At 39.8% G+C, this 18,060-nt stretch overlaps 1 protein-coding gene across 6 annotated transcripts in view; it reads left to right on the forward strand.

The window, feature by feature from the left end:
- Positions 1-18,060, forward strand: part of PDHX (pyruvate dehydrogenase complex component X) — a 133,109-nt gene that overhangs the window by 65,535 nt on the left and 49,514 nt on the right. For all 6 annotated transcript variants that reach the window (XR_006291756.1, XM_037900016.2, XM_037900018.2 and 3 more), the window contains one exon: positions 2,455-2,602. Coding sequence is in view for 5 of the 6 variants with exons in the window: in XM_037900016.2 (XP_037755944.1) it covers positions 2,455-2,602 (148 nt within the window). In the remaining variant the exon portion in view is untranslated. The remainder of the gene's footprint in view (positions 1-2,454; positions 2,603-18,060) is intronic.

Raw genomic sequence — 18,060 nt, forward strand, 5'->3', positions numbered from 1 at the left:
CATGGAGTTGGATTAGGCAAGGGTTAGAGCAGGGGTGGCAAATTTTTTGGCCTGAGGGCCACATCGGGGTGCAAAACTATATGGAGGGCTGAGTAGGGAAAGCTGTGCCTCTCCAACCAGCCAGGTCCCCGACCCCTATCCACCCCCTCCCACTTCCCGCCCCCTGATTGCCCCCCTCAGAACCCCCCGACCCATCCAAGCCCCTCTGCTCCTTGTCCCCTGACCTCCTGCTCCTGGGACCCCACGCCCCAAACTGCCCCCCCCCCGGACTCCACCCCCTATCCTACCCCCCTGCTCCCTGTCCCCTGACTGCCCCCCAAGACCCCTATCCACACCCCCACCCCCTGACAGGCCCCCCAGGACTCAACCCCCTTTCCAACCCACCCAGTTCCCCGTCCCCTGACTGCCCCAACCCCTATCCACACCCCCACCCCCTGACAGGCCCCACCGGGACTAACACACCTATCCAACCGTCCCCTGACCCCCCCCCCACCCTAGAACGTCCGCCCCATCCAACCGCCCCCTGTCCCCAAACTACCCCCCCCCAGGACCCCCTGCCCCTTATCCAACCCTCCCGCTCCCCCCCGCCCCCCTTATCATGAAGCTCAGAGCAGCAGGAGCTTGCAGTCCCGCCGCCCTACCAGAGCCAGCTGCGCTGCCCGTGCGGTGGCATGGATGCAGGGGGGGCCGGAGGCTAGCCTCCCCAGCCAGGAGCTCAAGGGCCGGGCAGGACGGTCCTGCAGGCCGGATGTGGCCCGCGAGCCATAGTTTGCCCACCTCTTGGTTAGAGGATTGGGGCTGAGTAAGGATTGTTTGTGTTTAAAAAATGTCAAAACCTTGTGAGCCTTTCTCTGAATAGTTGGGCCCTAAATGGCAGAAATATTGAAAGATCCATTATTTTGGGGAGAATTCCACCATGCCGGAATGCTTCCAGATAGGATCTGTGAAATTGGACCATTCTGGTTCTAGAACCAACTTTGAAATACAGCTGCAGGTTCAGGTCTGGTACCTGTTAACAATTTATAAGAGTTATAGAATGTTTTCAAAAAGAAAAGGAGTACCTGTAGCACCTTAGAGACTAACCAATTTATTTGAGCATAAGCTTTTGTGAGCTACAGCTCACTTCATCGGATGCATGCAGTGGAAATGCATATATCAGCTTATGCTCAAATAAATTGGTTAGTCTCTAAGGTGCCACAAGTATTCCTTTTCTTTTTGCGAATACAGACTAACACGGCTACTACTCTGAAACCTGTCATAGAATGTTTGGTATTCTGTGATGAACCATAGTAAATAATGTAGATTTTTTTTTTTTTTTTGGTAAGGTTAAAAGTCATAAAATTCCAGGCCTCGATATATTTTTCTGTCATGATAAAAAAGTGCTTTGCCTGCAGCTATATCAGAACACACTGTGATTTGTATTCAACACACAGTGTATATGCTGTATAATTTCAGAGAGTATTTCTTGTGAAATCCACCTGTTTTTCCTGCTTGATATTTTCATTGGCATTACAAGGAATTGCTTGCAATATAGTTCCCTTTCATGAAAAGGTTGTGAATGCTGAATTGCGACATGACTGAATGAATTGGGCAGGAAAGGCAGGTTGATGACAAAGGAGACAGATTTACAGTGAAACCTGTCTTAAGCAACCACTGAAGGGACTGATAAATCTATAGCTCAACAGAGCTTCTACTAACAGTTCTCTTCTAAAATAAAGGTTTAGCATAACTGTACTCTGCAGGCCCTAAGCTGGTGTAATACAGCAATGCTGATTTCGCCAGCCGAGAACCAGGGCTGATATTTGTGGAGTAATTTGCTAGATCTGTAGGATTCATTGTACTCTGTAAACTGAAGTTATCTTGTTCCTTATGAGTGATAGGAAATATGGGCAGAATAATAGAAATTGGGTACACTTTTTACCCCAAATGTATATGACTGTGGAATTTTCTTTAAAGAAGATTGTTACTTGTCAGTACTGTCTGTATGGATCACCCATCTTGATTTCCTTTATGTGCTGAAGATCAAGTACTTGTATAACATGTTATAGTACTGTGCCTAGAATCTCTGTGTTTATCCAGATTTAAGGCGTGGTGCAATGGAGCAAATATTCAGATTTTTTTTCAGCCTTCATTTTCTTACACTTCAGCTTTATGGAGTAAGATAAAACAAATACTGTACTGCATTAATTTCCTTGGTTCTGTATAACCTGTTTTGCTGGTCTGAATAGGATTTTTCTTTCTGCTATCTTTCAGCAAGAATAGAAAATTCAAATTATTTAAATTTAATCTTAGGCATGTTAATACTAGCTACATGTTAATGCTTTTTTAAAGTTGAGGTTTGTTGTAAGTGAACAAAAGCTACCAACTGAAAAGCATTACTGCCCTACTCTTGTTTCAGCAAAGGTGTGTGGGTGTTCTCTCCCTGTATTTAATATGCAAAATATTTGCTTTCAGGGTACATTCACAGAAGTCCCTGCCAGCAACATCCGAAGAGTTATTGCTAAGAGATTAACAGAATCTAAAACTACTGTGCCTCATGCATATGCTACTACTGACTGTGACCTTGATGCTGTCTTGAAACTAAGGAAAGAACTAGCGAAAGGTTGGTAGATGTTATTTATTATTCAAAATAAACTGATCTAAAGAGTACCCAGTACTAACTGGACTATCTTGACCTGCTATACAATTAGTTACACCCACGCTCTCTGTACAGAGTGAGTAGTCTTCTATATTGAGTTTCAATACTGGGCATTCAAATAAACTTTCTTTCTTTGTACTACGACAATTTGTTTTCATTAAGACACTTCCTGTTTCACTGTCCTGTCTTAAGCAACCACTTTGTGTCTGTTTCTGGGGAGGCTGGTGATGATTGTGATGTGATTTTTATGTATGTCTACAAATCTAAAATCAAGTAAAAGTTATTGTGGTGTGGGGGGTTTTTTTGGTTTGTTTTATTTTAAATTTGATTTCATTCAGCATGTTGTTTCTAAAAGCCCCTTCCTACGGAAATAAACATACTAGTCAAGGTGTTCTAATGTGACTCATGATTTTGGGTACCTTAATTTTTGGAAGCCCAATATCACTTTAAAGGGGCCTGATTTTCAGAAAGTGTTGAGGATCCTTCCTCTGAAGACCAGGCCCAGTTCTAATTTCTCAGGTTGGCACCTGAATTCACTAATCATTCTGGAAAAACCTTTGCCAGTCTATTCATAGGAGATGCACTTCATACAATATTTCTTTTTTTCATAAAGTCATGGCCTATCTTCCAGAATTTAGAATGCAGCCTAAAAATGACAGAATGGTTTGCCACAGATAGTGGTATAATCTTCAATCCTTAATTCTACTTTAGGGTTCATCTGCTGTATTACAGTTATCAAAACTGTCCGTTATTGTGTAGTCTTTTTTTTTTCTCAGTGCATTGATAGACAAGCAAAAAATTACCATTTGCTTCATCATCCTGTAGATAAGACACAAACTCTGTGATTGCTTGTGGTTACTGGAATCAAGCAGGTTCATAGGAGACCAGAAGACTGCAATGTTATTCAACCAACCAGTATGAGAATGCTCACGCAACTGCAGATTAACATAAGATTTCTAATTATACAGTAGGTTTTTGTTTCCTTCAGTCCTATCTCTAGAATACCTGCAGATTTTTCTGACTGACCACCTAGAGAATTAGGTGTATTAGAATCTTGGCATATCAGGATGGATGCATTATAGGTTGAATTCCTAAATGACAAATCTGTGTGTAATGTTGAGGGATATCCTACTGAAAGATACACACATGCCGTTTCCCATAGCATACGCTACTGGAAGCCTGGGTTTTGGTAGCCTAAAGCTGATGAAGCTACTGGGAAATGAAAGGTAATTCAGTATGACTAAAAGCTTTGTGTGGCTTTGTCTTCGCTAGGAAAAAAAGGTGTGTTCTTAACTCATCTTAACACATGAGGTAAAATCCATTAAAGACCAGGCAATATGTAGTTTTAATATGAACTAGGAGATCTTACCTTGAATTCAGTGTGATTTATGCACGTGCTTAAAGTAAATACTAGAGCTAGTCAGAAAATGGAATTTCTGTCCTGCGGAAAATTCTGACCGTATGGAAAAACTTCAATTTGAAACTAATAATTTCATTTTGATAATGCTGAAACATTATAATAAAATTAAATATATAAAAATGTAATAATAGAAAAGTTTAAATGAATCCAAAGGAGATAGTCTAAATGACTACTTTCAAAATGTTTCCATCAAAGATTTAATCTAAATTGACACATTCCTGCAAAACATTTTAGATTTTAATGACACTGCATTTTCTGTTGGAAAACTATTGACATTTTTTCTACCACCTTTATTAAATATGCATATAGTAGTACTCTGCTGAATTGCGGCCTGACAAACAAAATCCTACTGTTTGGTGGTGAATACTGAGATTTGTAAATCCATCCTATTCGAGAGTGCTACCTCAGCTCTATTCAAGGTGCAAAGACATTTTTTTAAAGAACTTCTGTTGTCCAGAATCAACTTGGAACCCAAGTGAAGTTGTATTCTTTATATTTGGTAAACTATGTAGACTGGGGAGTATTCATTGCCTTTGAAGAATATTATATTAGCTGACTTTAGTCACTGTTTGTGGGTACGAAGGAACTTGTACTTGTGGCAGAGGAAAAATGTAGGCAGCCACTTAGCAATCCCTATATTTATCTACTCAAAAATCTTCTCCTCATTGTAACTAAAGTAACAGTTACATTGTTGTTTGTGAATATATCCGATGTTTCTAGTTGCCCTCAGATACAGAACTGAGGATATTATAAGGAGTATTTGTTATTACAACCACTTATTTGATCTAAAGAGAGAACACCACCATAATACAGTCTATTTTTTTAAATGCTGTTACTAGAAATGTGAAAAATATCGAAACTGTTTCCATCAGACCTTGAAGTCTACAGGCTAACTAACTCAAACCAAATATAAAACTCAGTATGCCATAATGTCATACTAGAGAGGCTACGGGTTTACCGTGATCCAAGACATATTGCTCTTTAATAAATCACATTTATTTATTTATTTTATTTTAGAAGAATTCTATCTTCTGGCTTAGCCAAGTAGAAACTTTAGGCTGAGGCAAAGCTTCTCTTCTGTTCTGTAACATAATGTTTTACTGTGTTCTATTTAACGGACTAGTTATGATTAATTATTCATTTTAATAAGTTCATGTTACCACCTAGATAAAGATGAAACGAATTTGGTAAACTGTGAAGTCATGTGATAAATGAATTTACCATGCACCTTTGACCTGCTTTCTGCTCACTAATCTATCTCTTAAGGATTTATTCTAACATTGTAAATCCCTCAGTAGTTGCAAACACTTGCCATAATTCTTAATCAACCTGCTCTGGAACATTTTCCTTGGTCTCCCGCAAAATGTGAATTTTTCTCCACAATGATATGCAAGATTCATTCCTGCCCTAGCAATATCTTTTCTGTACATAAAATGTCATTACATTAGTGTCTGTCTTGCATCCCTGCAGAGGACTTTAAAGTCTATTCTCCCACTCAGTGGACAGTCCTCTGTCTAATTTAAACCAGTTATATCTGAATCTCTCACTTCCATGAATTATAATCACATTTATTACTTTTCATTTTTTAGGGGGAAAATGCTTTAAAATAATTGGGAAAACAATGACTGCTTCTCCTTTTGATGAATCTAATAAATTATGTTGATGGAAGGCACATATAATCACTTACAAAGCTTAATTTATCGGTGTATAAAATTCAGATAATCTAGGGACACAGATCTATCTTTGTCACTTTGCAAATCTAATTTTGGACCATATCTCTGTGAAATCTCATTTTTCTCCCCCACAGAAGTGTAGACTTCATAAACCCAGCAGCAAAGCTCAACTCTTCTTAATTTTTTTTAATGTGTTCAAGAACTCTCACAAATAAAGTTATGTAAGTAAATATTAGACTGAGCCAAGTCTGTTAGCGAATTAGGGTTAGAATTATGAATGTTGTTTCTTTTACATCAAAAGAAAAATTTGCCTTTAGCATTTCATAGTATTTTTTTTTTTTTAAATGAATGATGTATATTACGTTTTAGGAAGATACAACTTTGTTCTTCAAGGATTTTTATGGAAATGTGTGTGAATATTGACCTTTGTTTTACACAAGAAAGTATATAGATAATCCAACAGGTTTCTGATGTGATTTCTGAATGGAATGTTTTGATAGTTTTTCTTCGATCATTTGTGTCAGGTGTGCATATGTTCTCAGCTGTTGTTGAGCCAGTTTTAATATCTGTATACTCTCCATTACATCATACTACACATATTGACAAGCTGCTACACATGAGAGGGAGCTTTATAAATCCAAAGAAGCCATATACAGCATTTGCATTTGGTCTTAAAGCTTTCCGGTTGTGTTTGCCATCATCATCATCATGGTTTGAAAACTTGTAGAACCAGATTCAGCCAAGGAAAGTGATAGCTTAGCTTCAAAGGTGGCAACTCTGGCAAGGGCCTTGCACAATGCCTGTCTAGAGTGATATGGCTGATTTAGGAGATGGTGCAGCTAGTAGTACTGATTAAATGCATCCCCTCGCCAGCCTTCGCCTGATTGTAAAGCTGTGTTCCTCCAGCAGAATTCACAAGACAAGGCCACAGTGAAAAAACAGCCCGCCCTTCCTGGTGGGTGAACCTATCTTGTACTAGGTGCATTAACAATAGCTACTGCAGGGAGACATCATGGCTGGTAAGGTGGGGCCAAATCTAACCTGTAATCTGGTTAATGCACCGTCCTATTTTTGGAGAATAAAACCCAAGGACCTCACCACTGGAAACAAGATATAAAACTTAATCATGCATCAAGCCCTAGGGAAAACAGAAACAACAAAATGGAGCAATAAATACAGTAAAATCCAGTGCACAGAAATGCAAGTAACAGAATCAAGTTTAGTTTTCTAAAAAAAAACTGCCTCAGCACTTCTTCACAATGATAAAATACCAAGCTCAGCAGAGCAGTCTATTAGCTGAAAAGATGCACTGAATATGAGAAAACGTACGAGTTTGACCACAAATATACATCATTCATTGAGAAAGTAAAGATACCCACTTGGCAGAAAAACACACTACATGCCTCTTAAATTAAATATCAAGAGGATTTTAGGCCAGAACAATAAACAAACTTTAACATACCACTCACCCATCTTGCCTCAGTCCTATTACTTACTAAAGTGAGGCTTAATCCCTGCTAATACCCTCTAAAGAGTTTTATCACTTTAGTGTTTTAGTTACACATCTTCATATGTATATGATATTTCTTTGTACCCAGATGAATTTCATGTGGTTTGTAAACAACTTCACAAAATACAGGGCTGTCTACCAGAGCAAAGGAGGGTGCTACTAACTGCCTGTTTTAGTGGATTTGGGGCAGAAAGAATCCCTTTCTTTGCTCCTGCGATGCCACTGTGGTGTTATGTAGCATGTACAGTACACTTTACCTCTTATTCATTAGTGCACTGGAAGAGTTATCTCAGTAGAACTGCAGCAAACCTTTTGTCCCACAGTGAGCTCAGTAAGACAAGCCCATCAAAGCTTGCTTGCTCTATTTTATGAACTGTCTGCCCTTCACTTGAAAGCTTCAAACACATTAGACTTGTTGTAAATGAGGAGGCTAAATAAAATAATACAGACTGGGTGCCTCTGATCCAACTGGAAATGATACTACTTTGAATGATATTCTGTCCTCAATTTGTTGAAACATCTTTCAGTTGTAACAACTTCATGTTCTCCTGATGATCTGCATTGTGAGAAACCAACAAACTTTCTTTACTCTGAACAATCACCTAGACAAATCATTAACATGGTCTCATCATGGGTCATCCATCAATGTACAAATAAGAGACTAATTCATGTATGGATTTAGCATGTGAACTGTTTTGTAATATTGTTCATTTGACTTCAGTGGGAGATGCCCCAATTTACACCAGTTCATCTGCTCACATAGCATTGCATTTTAGATTTGGAGCAGGATGTCATGTGACTCAAACCCTGTGTGCATTACTTTTGTAAAGTTAGTGCTAGAATGCAAACAAAAAAGGCGCTAGTGAGCAGGAACTTTTGATTGAAAGATTCTGTGATATTTGGATTTATATATAGCTTTATTTTTAACAGTCTTTCTGAATTTATTGTAAGCATTGAATCATTCATGAAGAAAGATCATATTTTTTTGTTTCATGGTTCCTTGTGGAAAAGGCCAGATACTTTATTTCCTTGTATATATTAGGATCTATAATGTTTTCTATAGAGATTGTACAGAATCCAACATAGTAATTTAAAACTAAGTTTCAGACATCTATAGTTTTTCTATGTCCTCCCTCTACCATTAACGTTGGTTTAATTGGTTTAAAGAAAATGCATGTGAGCTGTTCTGTAATTCTTCCATTTGAGTATGAGCTCTGTTTTCTTTCCTCTAATGGCAGATTATCCCCTGAAATTCCATTTATCTTTTCTGCCGTCATAAAATATTTTTTTGGGCATTGGTCTCTTCTAAACTGTAATTCTGTTCCAATCAAAATGTTTTTTGGGGCAATGGAATTTTCTTTAGTCATTAAATATAGAGCCATTTGAGCTCAGCATTCACTGCTATCTCATGAAATTTATACTTTTTGTCCTTGCAGTATAAGTTGAGCTATCTTACTGAAGGGTTTGGAGTAGAGCACTTGGAGCAGGACTATCTATTCCAAACTCTGTCAACTTGTCCAGTGACACACAGTGAATCACTTTAGGTCCAATCCTGAACATTGCTGAGCGATTCCTATTAAAGTCTATGGCACCTGACGGAATTGGGCTATTAATCTCACAGGGATTTTGTGAAGCTTAAATAAAGTCTCAGCACTTAGTGTGTATAGCATATTGCATTTTCAGCCGAGCATCTCAAAGTGCTGTTCTTCTGCTAGTTGGAGTCCTCTCTTTTTTGAGGTAAAAATGTCACCCCCTCTAGGAGTTGTATGTTATCAGTCTGCTCCTGCTCCTTTTGAAGTGGTAGATGGCAAAACTGCTGTTGATTTAAGTCAGAGCAGAATTGGACCCTGTCCTTGTCATCAGAAGGGCAGGGTGAAGCTGGGAGCAGAAGCTGTGGCTTCTACTGCTTTTCCAATAGTGTGAACCCGAAGAGGGTCTGCAGGTTGAGGTTTGGGAGAGCAGGTTAACATGGGAGAGCTAACAAGGAGAGGAGCTGGTCATGGGGAAATCTCTGCTGTGGCAGGAAGATGATGGGAATACTGCTTCCAAGGAACTCAGTAGATCACCTAGCAGGCAGTGATTCTGGTCCCATCACTGAACTCCCTCCCACTCTCAGCCATCTGCTGCAGAGCTATATAACGCAGGTCTTTTATAATCCCCTGTCTGTAGTCCTTTAAACTGTTTCCCAGGAGGATCACATGCTCTGTTTTCCCCAACCCCCTCTAAATTTATCTATAGTCATTTTTTTCAGAGAACTTAGTATATTATAGCTTCTATTGCACTTGTGAGTGCGAGAACTTTGGCAGAACAGACCCCAGGGCATCAAATTGGTCACCCAGAAAACGAGGAACATGCTGTCACCTGTGAAAAGTTTGGTTTAAGCGACTTGCCCAGCATCGCACAAGTACTCTGGCAGAGTCAGGGATCAAATCCAGTTCTGCAGTATGGCATTCAACTGCCTAAACCACAAGACCAGCCTTATTCTTGCAATCCCCTGCCTCATTCTGCAACAGATAAGCAAGACAGACAATAGTCTCTTGACTACAAAAGCCTGATCCGTTCCTTGAGCCCTGTCTGTCCTATGCACTGAATGAGGCAGGGATCCTGTGGAAAACACAGTATGTGATCATATCTTCTTTTGTATGGAAATAGCAACATTTACAAGTTAATAGAAAGTTTGAGGGCTTCAGGAGATGCAGAGTGCACCTTTGCTATCCCTCCTGGAAATGAAAAGATGGGAACTTGTTCACAATGTGTTCTATGGTGTGGAGGTTTCCGCATTCACACTGTGGTGAATCCTTCATTCTCCATTTGTGCATCAGGTGAGTGCATCTTCCACGTAACATCCTAGTACAATTGATGGTCATCCAGCGTCTTCGGCAGAGCAAGAAAACAGGCAGTTTGGCGGTGGGATCATCTATGGAGTGTTTGCTCTTTTTACATCAGAGCCTGCCCTGTTACATGTTCTGTGAGAATGGTTGGCAGGTCTTAAGGCAAGTGCGAGGCAGGTGAACAAGGTTGTCATGAAGCGAGAGCTTTTGGCTAGTGAGTGCTTTCCCATACTCAGGCAATGTAGCCATCTCTCACTGGATAACTCAAGGAAAGATGTTTGCAAGAATTGGAAGCCAAGGCAGCAGAGTGAACTTCAGTTACAAGTCTCATAACTGCATTTAGCTGGATATTGACAAGGTCCGTAAGTGACCTTTTTCCCCAGACAGGTGTGCAATATTCGGCCGTGGAACAAACTGCTCTTTTAAACATAGAGGGGGGATGTGTGTGTAAAATAAATATAAGTACACACACACACACGAATATATAAATAATCACTAAGTATATCAGTAATAAATGCAAACGGTTGAGTATATATAAATTTAAAATAAGTGTGTATTAGGTCTGGAGTAAAATTTTCATAAGCGCTTAAGTGACTTACGAGCCTAGGTCCCATTGACTTTTAATGAGAGTTAAACTCCTAAGAGGTTAAGACACTTCTTAAAAAAAATGGGACTTTGGGTAAAATTTTCACAAGTACCTATATCAAATTATTAACTGCTGATAGTTTAATGAATATTGAACTTTTTCCTGTGACTATATTAATCTCAAATATTTAAATTACCCACCAAACAGAACTGGTGGAATAACATTCAACAATTGGTTCATCATCAAATAAATTATTTATCACTAAATTACTTCATGATTTGACTAATTCTATCATTTATCTATGTTGCAATGTCTTATTGTTTTGCTATTTTCACCTTGAATTTTTCTAACCAGTTTTTTTTTTTTTGAAGAAAGAGTTATAGTTGTTCTAGACACAAACCCCAGGTTTTCGGTAGCTTTCATGTTCCCATATGTAAGTGTCCTGTACAACAATGCCAACACCAAAATGAATAAGTAATTTTCTTTTCTTTGGGGAAAGGGTTCCTAGCAATCCAGTCTGTGCGCACAGTAATCTATGTGCAGCTGGGTAGAGATTTTTGTCTAAAATGAAAAACATAGCTTTCCTAATGTGTGGCATCTATTCCAATTCAAAGCTTAATATAGTCCTGTGCTAAAAATATTTCACACCAGCGGGGTCATCCAGATGCCAGTGCATGATGATAAAAGGATTTTGATTTACTGAAAGCTTGGCCTTTACTGCAAAGCTAAGCAGCTTTAATACTGTCACACTACAACAGCAAAAAGGAATAATCAAGGTCTAGGTTAAATTTCTTTGTGAGTGGGTTGTCACGTGGATGCTTTTTGGATTTTCCAAAGTTACTTTTACATAAATATAGAGCAAAACAAGAGGTGGGGTTACCTCCTTTAGGAGGAGGACAGGTCACTACATTAATACCTGATCATGTCTGAATTCTAACCTGTGCCTTCTGTTTTTGGAAGCTATAAAGGAGGTGACCCTGCCATCTTGTTTTGCTCTATATTTTACCTTGCATGTGCCCATAGCTTCCTCTTGCTTCTCAGTTAGCCTAAGAAAAACAACTTAAGTCTAAAAATAATGTAATATAAACTTCTTAAGCTAAAACAACTTAAGCTAGTTTTTTCTCTTTAAAAAAAACCAAAAACCTCTCCCATTGTGGGTGTGTGCGCACACCTCTTGGTGTGACATACTCTAAAACTCATCGGGGGGATTACATTTTTTTAAAGCATTTCATAATCACTTGCTATTCCTCACACTACAACCTGTGAGTGAGTTGTTCTTCCATTTTACAGATATGGAAGTTGAGGCACAGAGGTGACAAAGGCACAGAGCTGCGACTAGAACTAAAAAATTATAGACTCCTAGTCTTGTGCCTTAATGACTAGACCACACTACCTTTCTTCTTTAGTAAAGTACCAGGGGAAATTTAGCTGTTATATTCAGATTTCCCAGATTCTGATGGCATGTGGTCTGATCCCGCTGTCACTGATTGACTGACTACTTTTTAACTGCTGGAGTACCTAGAGTATTTTCCTTTTGGTTTTTTCCCCTCAGATGAAGTCTTACTCACAGGCTATCGTCAAAGGGAGTTTGAGTAGATTTCAAGCGACTAAAGGTCATAGGAGGAAATGGCATGGGTTCTGTTCACAAAATTATCTTGTCTTTATAAAATAATTCGCTTGCATTTAGAGTGGACACCTTTAAAAATTCACTTGTTTACCCCTTGTGTGGATTTCTAAGTGTTGCATGCATTGGTGGGGGGGGAGGGAGAAGGAGCCAGAATGTCCTTAAATGGAAAATTGAGTTGTGTTCTGAAAATTGAGTTGTGATCCCTTTTTAATTTGGTTTTAGGATGGTGGCTTCTAACAAATGACTAGCAAGCTGCTGTCCAGGAGGCAAGAGAATCCAGCATCCCCTAGACCAGTAGTTCTCAACTGTGGTCCACCGCTTGTTCAGGGAAAGCTCCTGGCGGGCCGGGATGGTTTGTTTACCTGCCGCATCCGCAGATTCGGCTGATCGTGGCTCCCACTGGCCGTGGTTTGCTGTGCCCAGCCAATGGGGGCTGTGGGAAGCAGCGGCTAGTATGTCCATCGGCCTGTGCCGCTTCCCGCAGCCCCCATTGGCAGGGTACAGCGAACCGCGGCCAGTGGGAGCTGTGATTGGCCGAACCTGCGGATGCGGCAGGTAAACAAACCGGCCCGGCGTGCCAGGGGCTTTCCCTGAACAAGCGGTGGACCACAGTTGAGAACCACTGCCCTAGACACAGAGCTTTTATTGTTCTGATTTGTTATGAATATACACAACTAAGGTGGTCCTTGTTAAAAGATGAAGTATATTTTCACTATGCCTTTGTACTAAGGAAAACAGACACTGATAGTTCTGGTTAGGCCAGGAATAATGTGGACAAGCTTGTGTCTCATACACACTTCCGCCAATGCAGCTCAGTATTGATCTGCAACATCCCCGCTATTATAATACAATCCTGGCTCTCTTTCGGGAAGACGCTACTAACCATGATAAATACTGTAGATTAGTTATGTGGACAAAAGGAGTCTAGGATATGACCCCAAATTCACTAGTTATAGTTAAGCAAATATCTCTTAATTATAGAGATGCAGCTTAATTTCCTCTGTTTTGAGAAATGTTTTCGAACACATGTATCAAGTGCTGTAAACTTAACCCCTTGAATTGAAGCATTTATGCTGCCTTTGCTATTCAGGAGCCAAGTTACTATGACAATAGACTAGTCCAGCAAGCTGTAGCTTTTTTGATTTAATACCCTAAAAAAGTCTCAGACATGCCTTCAGGATGATGCCATAGTTATTGTGAAGTTACACTACTATGTATCAGCAGCTATTCCTCTCCTGCCACACACTACTGATTGTATCTAGTTATCACAGCCTCCTCCTAAACACTCTGCAAGTAATGTTGTGAAAATATAGCCATTGACTTTTTCCACACTCTATCTGGAGTAGGGGGAAGGGAAGCAATCCTTGTGTCTAAGCAGTATGCACCATTCCTTATGTTCACATTGGAAAAATCCACTCTTCTCAAGTTCACAGTGCCTCTTTGGGCTAAATCATTACTATTGGGTTTGATTTGGTTTTAAAACACTATAGACTGTTGACCCATGCATCAAGAGCTGCTGCCTGCTTTGCTGCTGCTGCTAACAGAATTTCAGCATTTGCAGAGGCCTTCACCTTGGTAATCCTTGTAGTAAAAGGCTCCAAGGGTCATTGTAGAATGGCGAGGTTCTGGTTCACAGTTGAATACAGATAATCCTTGTGATTCTTCCAGTTTATGCATTACAGAACATAAAAAGGAACAATGAAATTTGAATATACAGGATTATTTTTCTTTATCTTTAGACCAACAGTAGATTTCTACATAAGATTTAAGCCAATGTATAATACACAAAATACATGGTCATCTATACTGTGTGTGTTACTCTTTATTAATAGACTCATTTATATTACTGTATTCTATTCCATGTATAGAGTTGCCCCTCCAAAGCTTTAATTTAATATTGTAATTAATACTGAACTAAAATTAACTTGCTCATTGTACTAAAACTGCAGAAATTTAGAATGAGACAAAAGGGGAGATTTCAAAGGAACACATGGCAGTCAGGCACCTAATTCCCATTGACTGTCAATGGAAATGAAATGCCATTGTACCATTTATACCTTTGAAAATCTCTTTGTAAATCTTGACATGGTCTCCTTTTAGCCATTCTTCCTACAGGTTTAGCTGGAAACTGAATACCTTTTATTCTTATCATAAACTGTTTAGTATTGCTCACGTACACCTTGTTAGAAAGCAGCTAGGTTGTACTCCAGAGGTGGCTACGTTTCATTAGTGTGTGGAGCAATTCCTGCATATATAATATTTACTATAGTTTGCAAAGTACCTTGGTAACTTTCTGGAAAAAAGGATAAATAAATGTAAAGTAAATATTACATTAAATATACCAAACTACAGATTTTTTAGTAATTAATTCACTGTAAGCCATTCTAGCAAAAGAAAATGTCTTCCCATTTTAGTCCTAAAGACTTCCAAAGTATTGTTACAAAAATATTTATTTTTAACATAATCTCCATGAATTATCTTGACGTTTTGACATATCAACATTGCCTAAAGTTTGGAGTTCTAAGTGACTGGCATTCTTTCCCTATTTAAACTCAGCACCGTTTCTGTGTATTTATTCTGCATGCAGTGTTATGAAGTAAATCATCATCCCATTATAATGAGTCAAGTGGAGATGTTGTCTGATTTATGATGTCAAAGGCAAAGAATGAAATTTGGCTCGTAGTGTCAGCTGGAAGGATAGGATTGTATTATAAAGTTCTCTTGATTTAGTGATTTTTTTTTTCTAGTTCCAGTTCCCATCTGAGAATAGCACATAACCACTCCTACATACAGTATGTGTGCTTGAGGGGGAAATTTTTTTTCTCACATTCTGCAGTAATTTCATCTCTTCACAGCCAGGAAAGGTCTAAAGAGTGGATATACAGTACATTGTAAAGAGAGTGTTCTGGCAGGATTTTGCTAATAGATCACTCATCAAAATCAGTTTGCTCATTATTCACTATTCTCCTTACTGTAGTTTCCAACCCCCACATTTAATGTCCAATTGCAATAACCGCTTGTGGATCCAAATGGGTCAGTCTAGCTTGATAACAAGTAATTACAAGATGTGCTGCGAAGACAGTTTCCCGAGTTGTATTAGTTTGTAGGTAAGGTCAAATTAGAGCTGGCATTTGGTTTTAGAGGCTACAGCTGGGAACCAAAGGGACCTAATCCCACTGAATTTCTGAATCCCTTAAATTACTTGGAAAACCCCAACCAACAGCATCATTTGTTTCCATGAGAGTTCTGCCATCTTGGGTCAAAATCTGGCAAGAATGGTTGTTTTCATGGTATTTTGGCAGCACACTGACTGGAAACAGAACACTGGCTCATCCTATATTGGAACAGACCTGGAATCAACACAGTAGGGGCAGAATTGGATCTTGGGAGTTGAATCAGAAGTCCCTTCAGTGGTGGTCACCAGTTCAAAACCCTTGGGGCAAAACAAGAACCTTTATGTAGAACCTATTTAAAAAATGAATCCATTTTGCTAGATTTCCCCCCCCAAAAAAAAAAAAATGTTCACTCAGCTACATGCACAGTTCCCAGGATTGTGCAAGGTAAATGTGGATGTAAATGACAGGTTGGAACTTTAACATACATTCCTATCCCTCAGCCCAACTGCATATTTGTAAAACACAGGACCTGATTCAGCAAGCACTGACTCATAGGAGTTACTTAAATTGCATGACGAGGCTTGTTATAAAATCAATGCAACTACTCAAATGAGTAAATATATGCACATAAATGGTTATGGGATTGGATTCTGATTGTTTAACCACATGAAATTTTGGCCTTTCCATGAAAGGGTTTTTAAAAAATTAGAAATAGCTTGAAAAAATGTAAACAAAACAAAACAAAAAACCCAGGCAATTGCTAAGGTTTTCGTCAGAACTTCAGTATTTAATGAACTAATTAAAAGATGATCTCACATGTTAACTAACAGTTAACATGTGATCTTCGAGAAAACGCCATCCTAGCCACTATGGATATAGAAGCTCTCTTCACGAACTTTCCACACAAAGATGGACTACAAGCCATCAGGAATAGCATCCCTGATACCATCACGGCAAACCTGGTGGCTGAACTTTGTGACTTTGTCCTCACCCACAACTATTTCAGATTTGGGGACAATTTATAGCTTCAAGCCAGCGGGACTGCTATGGGTACCCGCATGGCCCCACAGTATGCCCACATTTTTATGGCTGTCTTAGAACAACGCCTCCTCAGCTCTCGTCCCCTTATGCCCCTACTCTACTTGCGCTACGTTGATGACATCTTCATCATCTGGACCCATGGGAAGAAGGCCCTTGAGGAATTCCACCAAGATTTCAACAATTTCCACCCCACCATCAACCTCAGCCTGGACCAGTCCACACAAGAGGTCCACTTCCTAGATGCTACAGTGCTAATAAGCAATGGTCACATAAACACCACCATATCCCGGAAACCTACTGACCGCCATACTTACCTACATGCCTCCAGCTTTCATCCAGACCACATCACATGATCCATTGTCTACATGTGGGCATACTGTGGGGCCATGCGGTACCCATAGCAGTCCATTGTCTAAGATACAACCGGATTTGCTCCGATCCCTCAGACAGAGACAAACACCTACAGGATCTCTATCAAGCATTCTTAAAACTACAGTACCCACCCGGTGAAGTGAAGAAACAGATTGACAGAGCCAGAAAGGTTACCCAGAAGTCACCGACTACAAGACAGGCTCAACAAAGACCGTAACAGAACGCCACTAGCTGTCACCTACAGCCCCCAACTGAAACCTCTCCAGTGCATCATCAAGGATCTACAACCTATCCGGAAGGATGATCCCTCACTTTCACAGACCTTGGGAGACAGGCCACTCCTCACTTACAGATAGCCCCCCCAACCTGAAGCAAATACTCACCAGCAACTGCACACGACACAACAGAAACACCAACTCGGGAACCAAACCCTGCAACAAATCCCGGTGCCAACTCTGTTCACATATCTATTCAAGGGACACCATCATAGGACCCAACCACATCAGCCACACCATCAGGGGCTCATTCATCTGCACATCTACCAATGTGATATATGCCATCATGTGCCAGCAATGCCCCTCTGCCATGTACATTGGCCAAACCGGACAGTCTCTATGCAAAAGAATAAATGGACACAAATCTGACATCAGGAATCATAACATTCAAAAACCAGTAGGAGAACACTTCAGTCTCTCTGGTCACTCAATAACAGCCCTAAAAGTGGCAATTCTTCAACAAAAAAACTTCCAAAACAGACTCCAGTGTGAAACCGCAGAACTGGAATTAATTTGCAAACTGGACACCATCAGATTAGGCCTGAATAAAGACTGGGAGTGGTTGGTTCATTACAAAACCTAAACCTAATTTCCCCAATACTAATTTCCCCCTACTGTGATTCACACTTTCTTGTCAACTGTCTGAAATGGGCCACTCTCATTACCACTTCAAAAGTTATTTTTCCTCCCTTGGTATCCTGCTGTTAAGTGAATTATCTCATGAGACTGACCTCACACTTGGTAAGGCAACTCCCATCCTTTCATGTATTTATACCTGCTCCTATATTTTCCACTCCATGCATCTGATGAAGTGGTTCTAGCCGATGAAAGCTTATGCCCAAATAAATTTGTTAGTCTCTAAGGTGCCACAAGGACTCCTCGTTGTTTTTGCTGATCCAAACTAACACGGCTACCACTCTGATAATAGTGCATTGGTTTTTAATTAAGATATATCTCTTATTCATGTCATA

Source organism: Chelonia mydas, chromosome 6 (genome assembly GCF_015237465.2).
Source record: "Chelonia mydas isolate rCheMyd1 chromosome 6, rCheMyd1.pri.v2, whole genome shotgun sequence".
Lineage (NCBI taxonomy): Eukaryota > Metazoa > Chordata > Testudines > Cheloniidae > Chelonia > Chelonia mydas.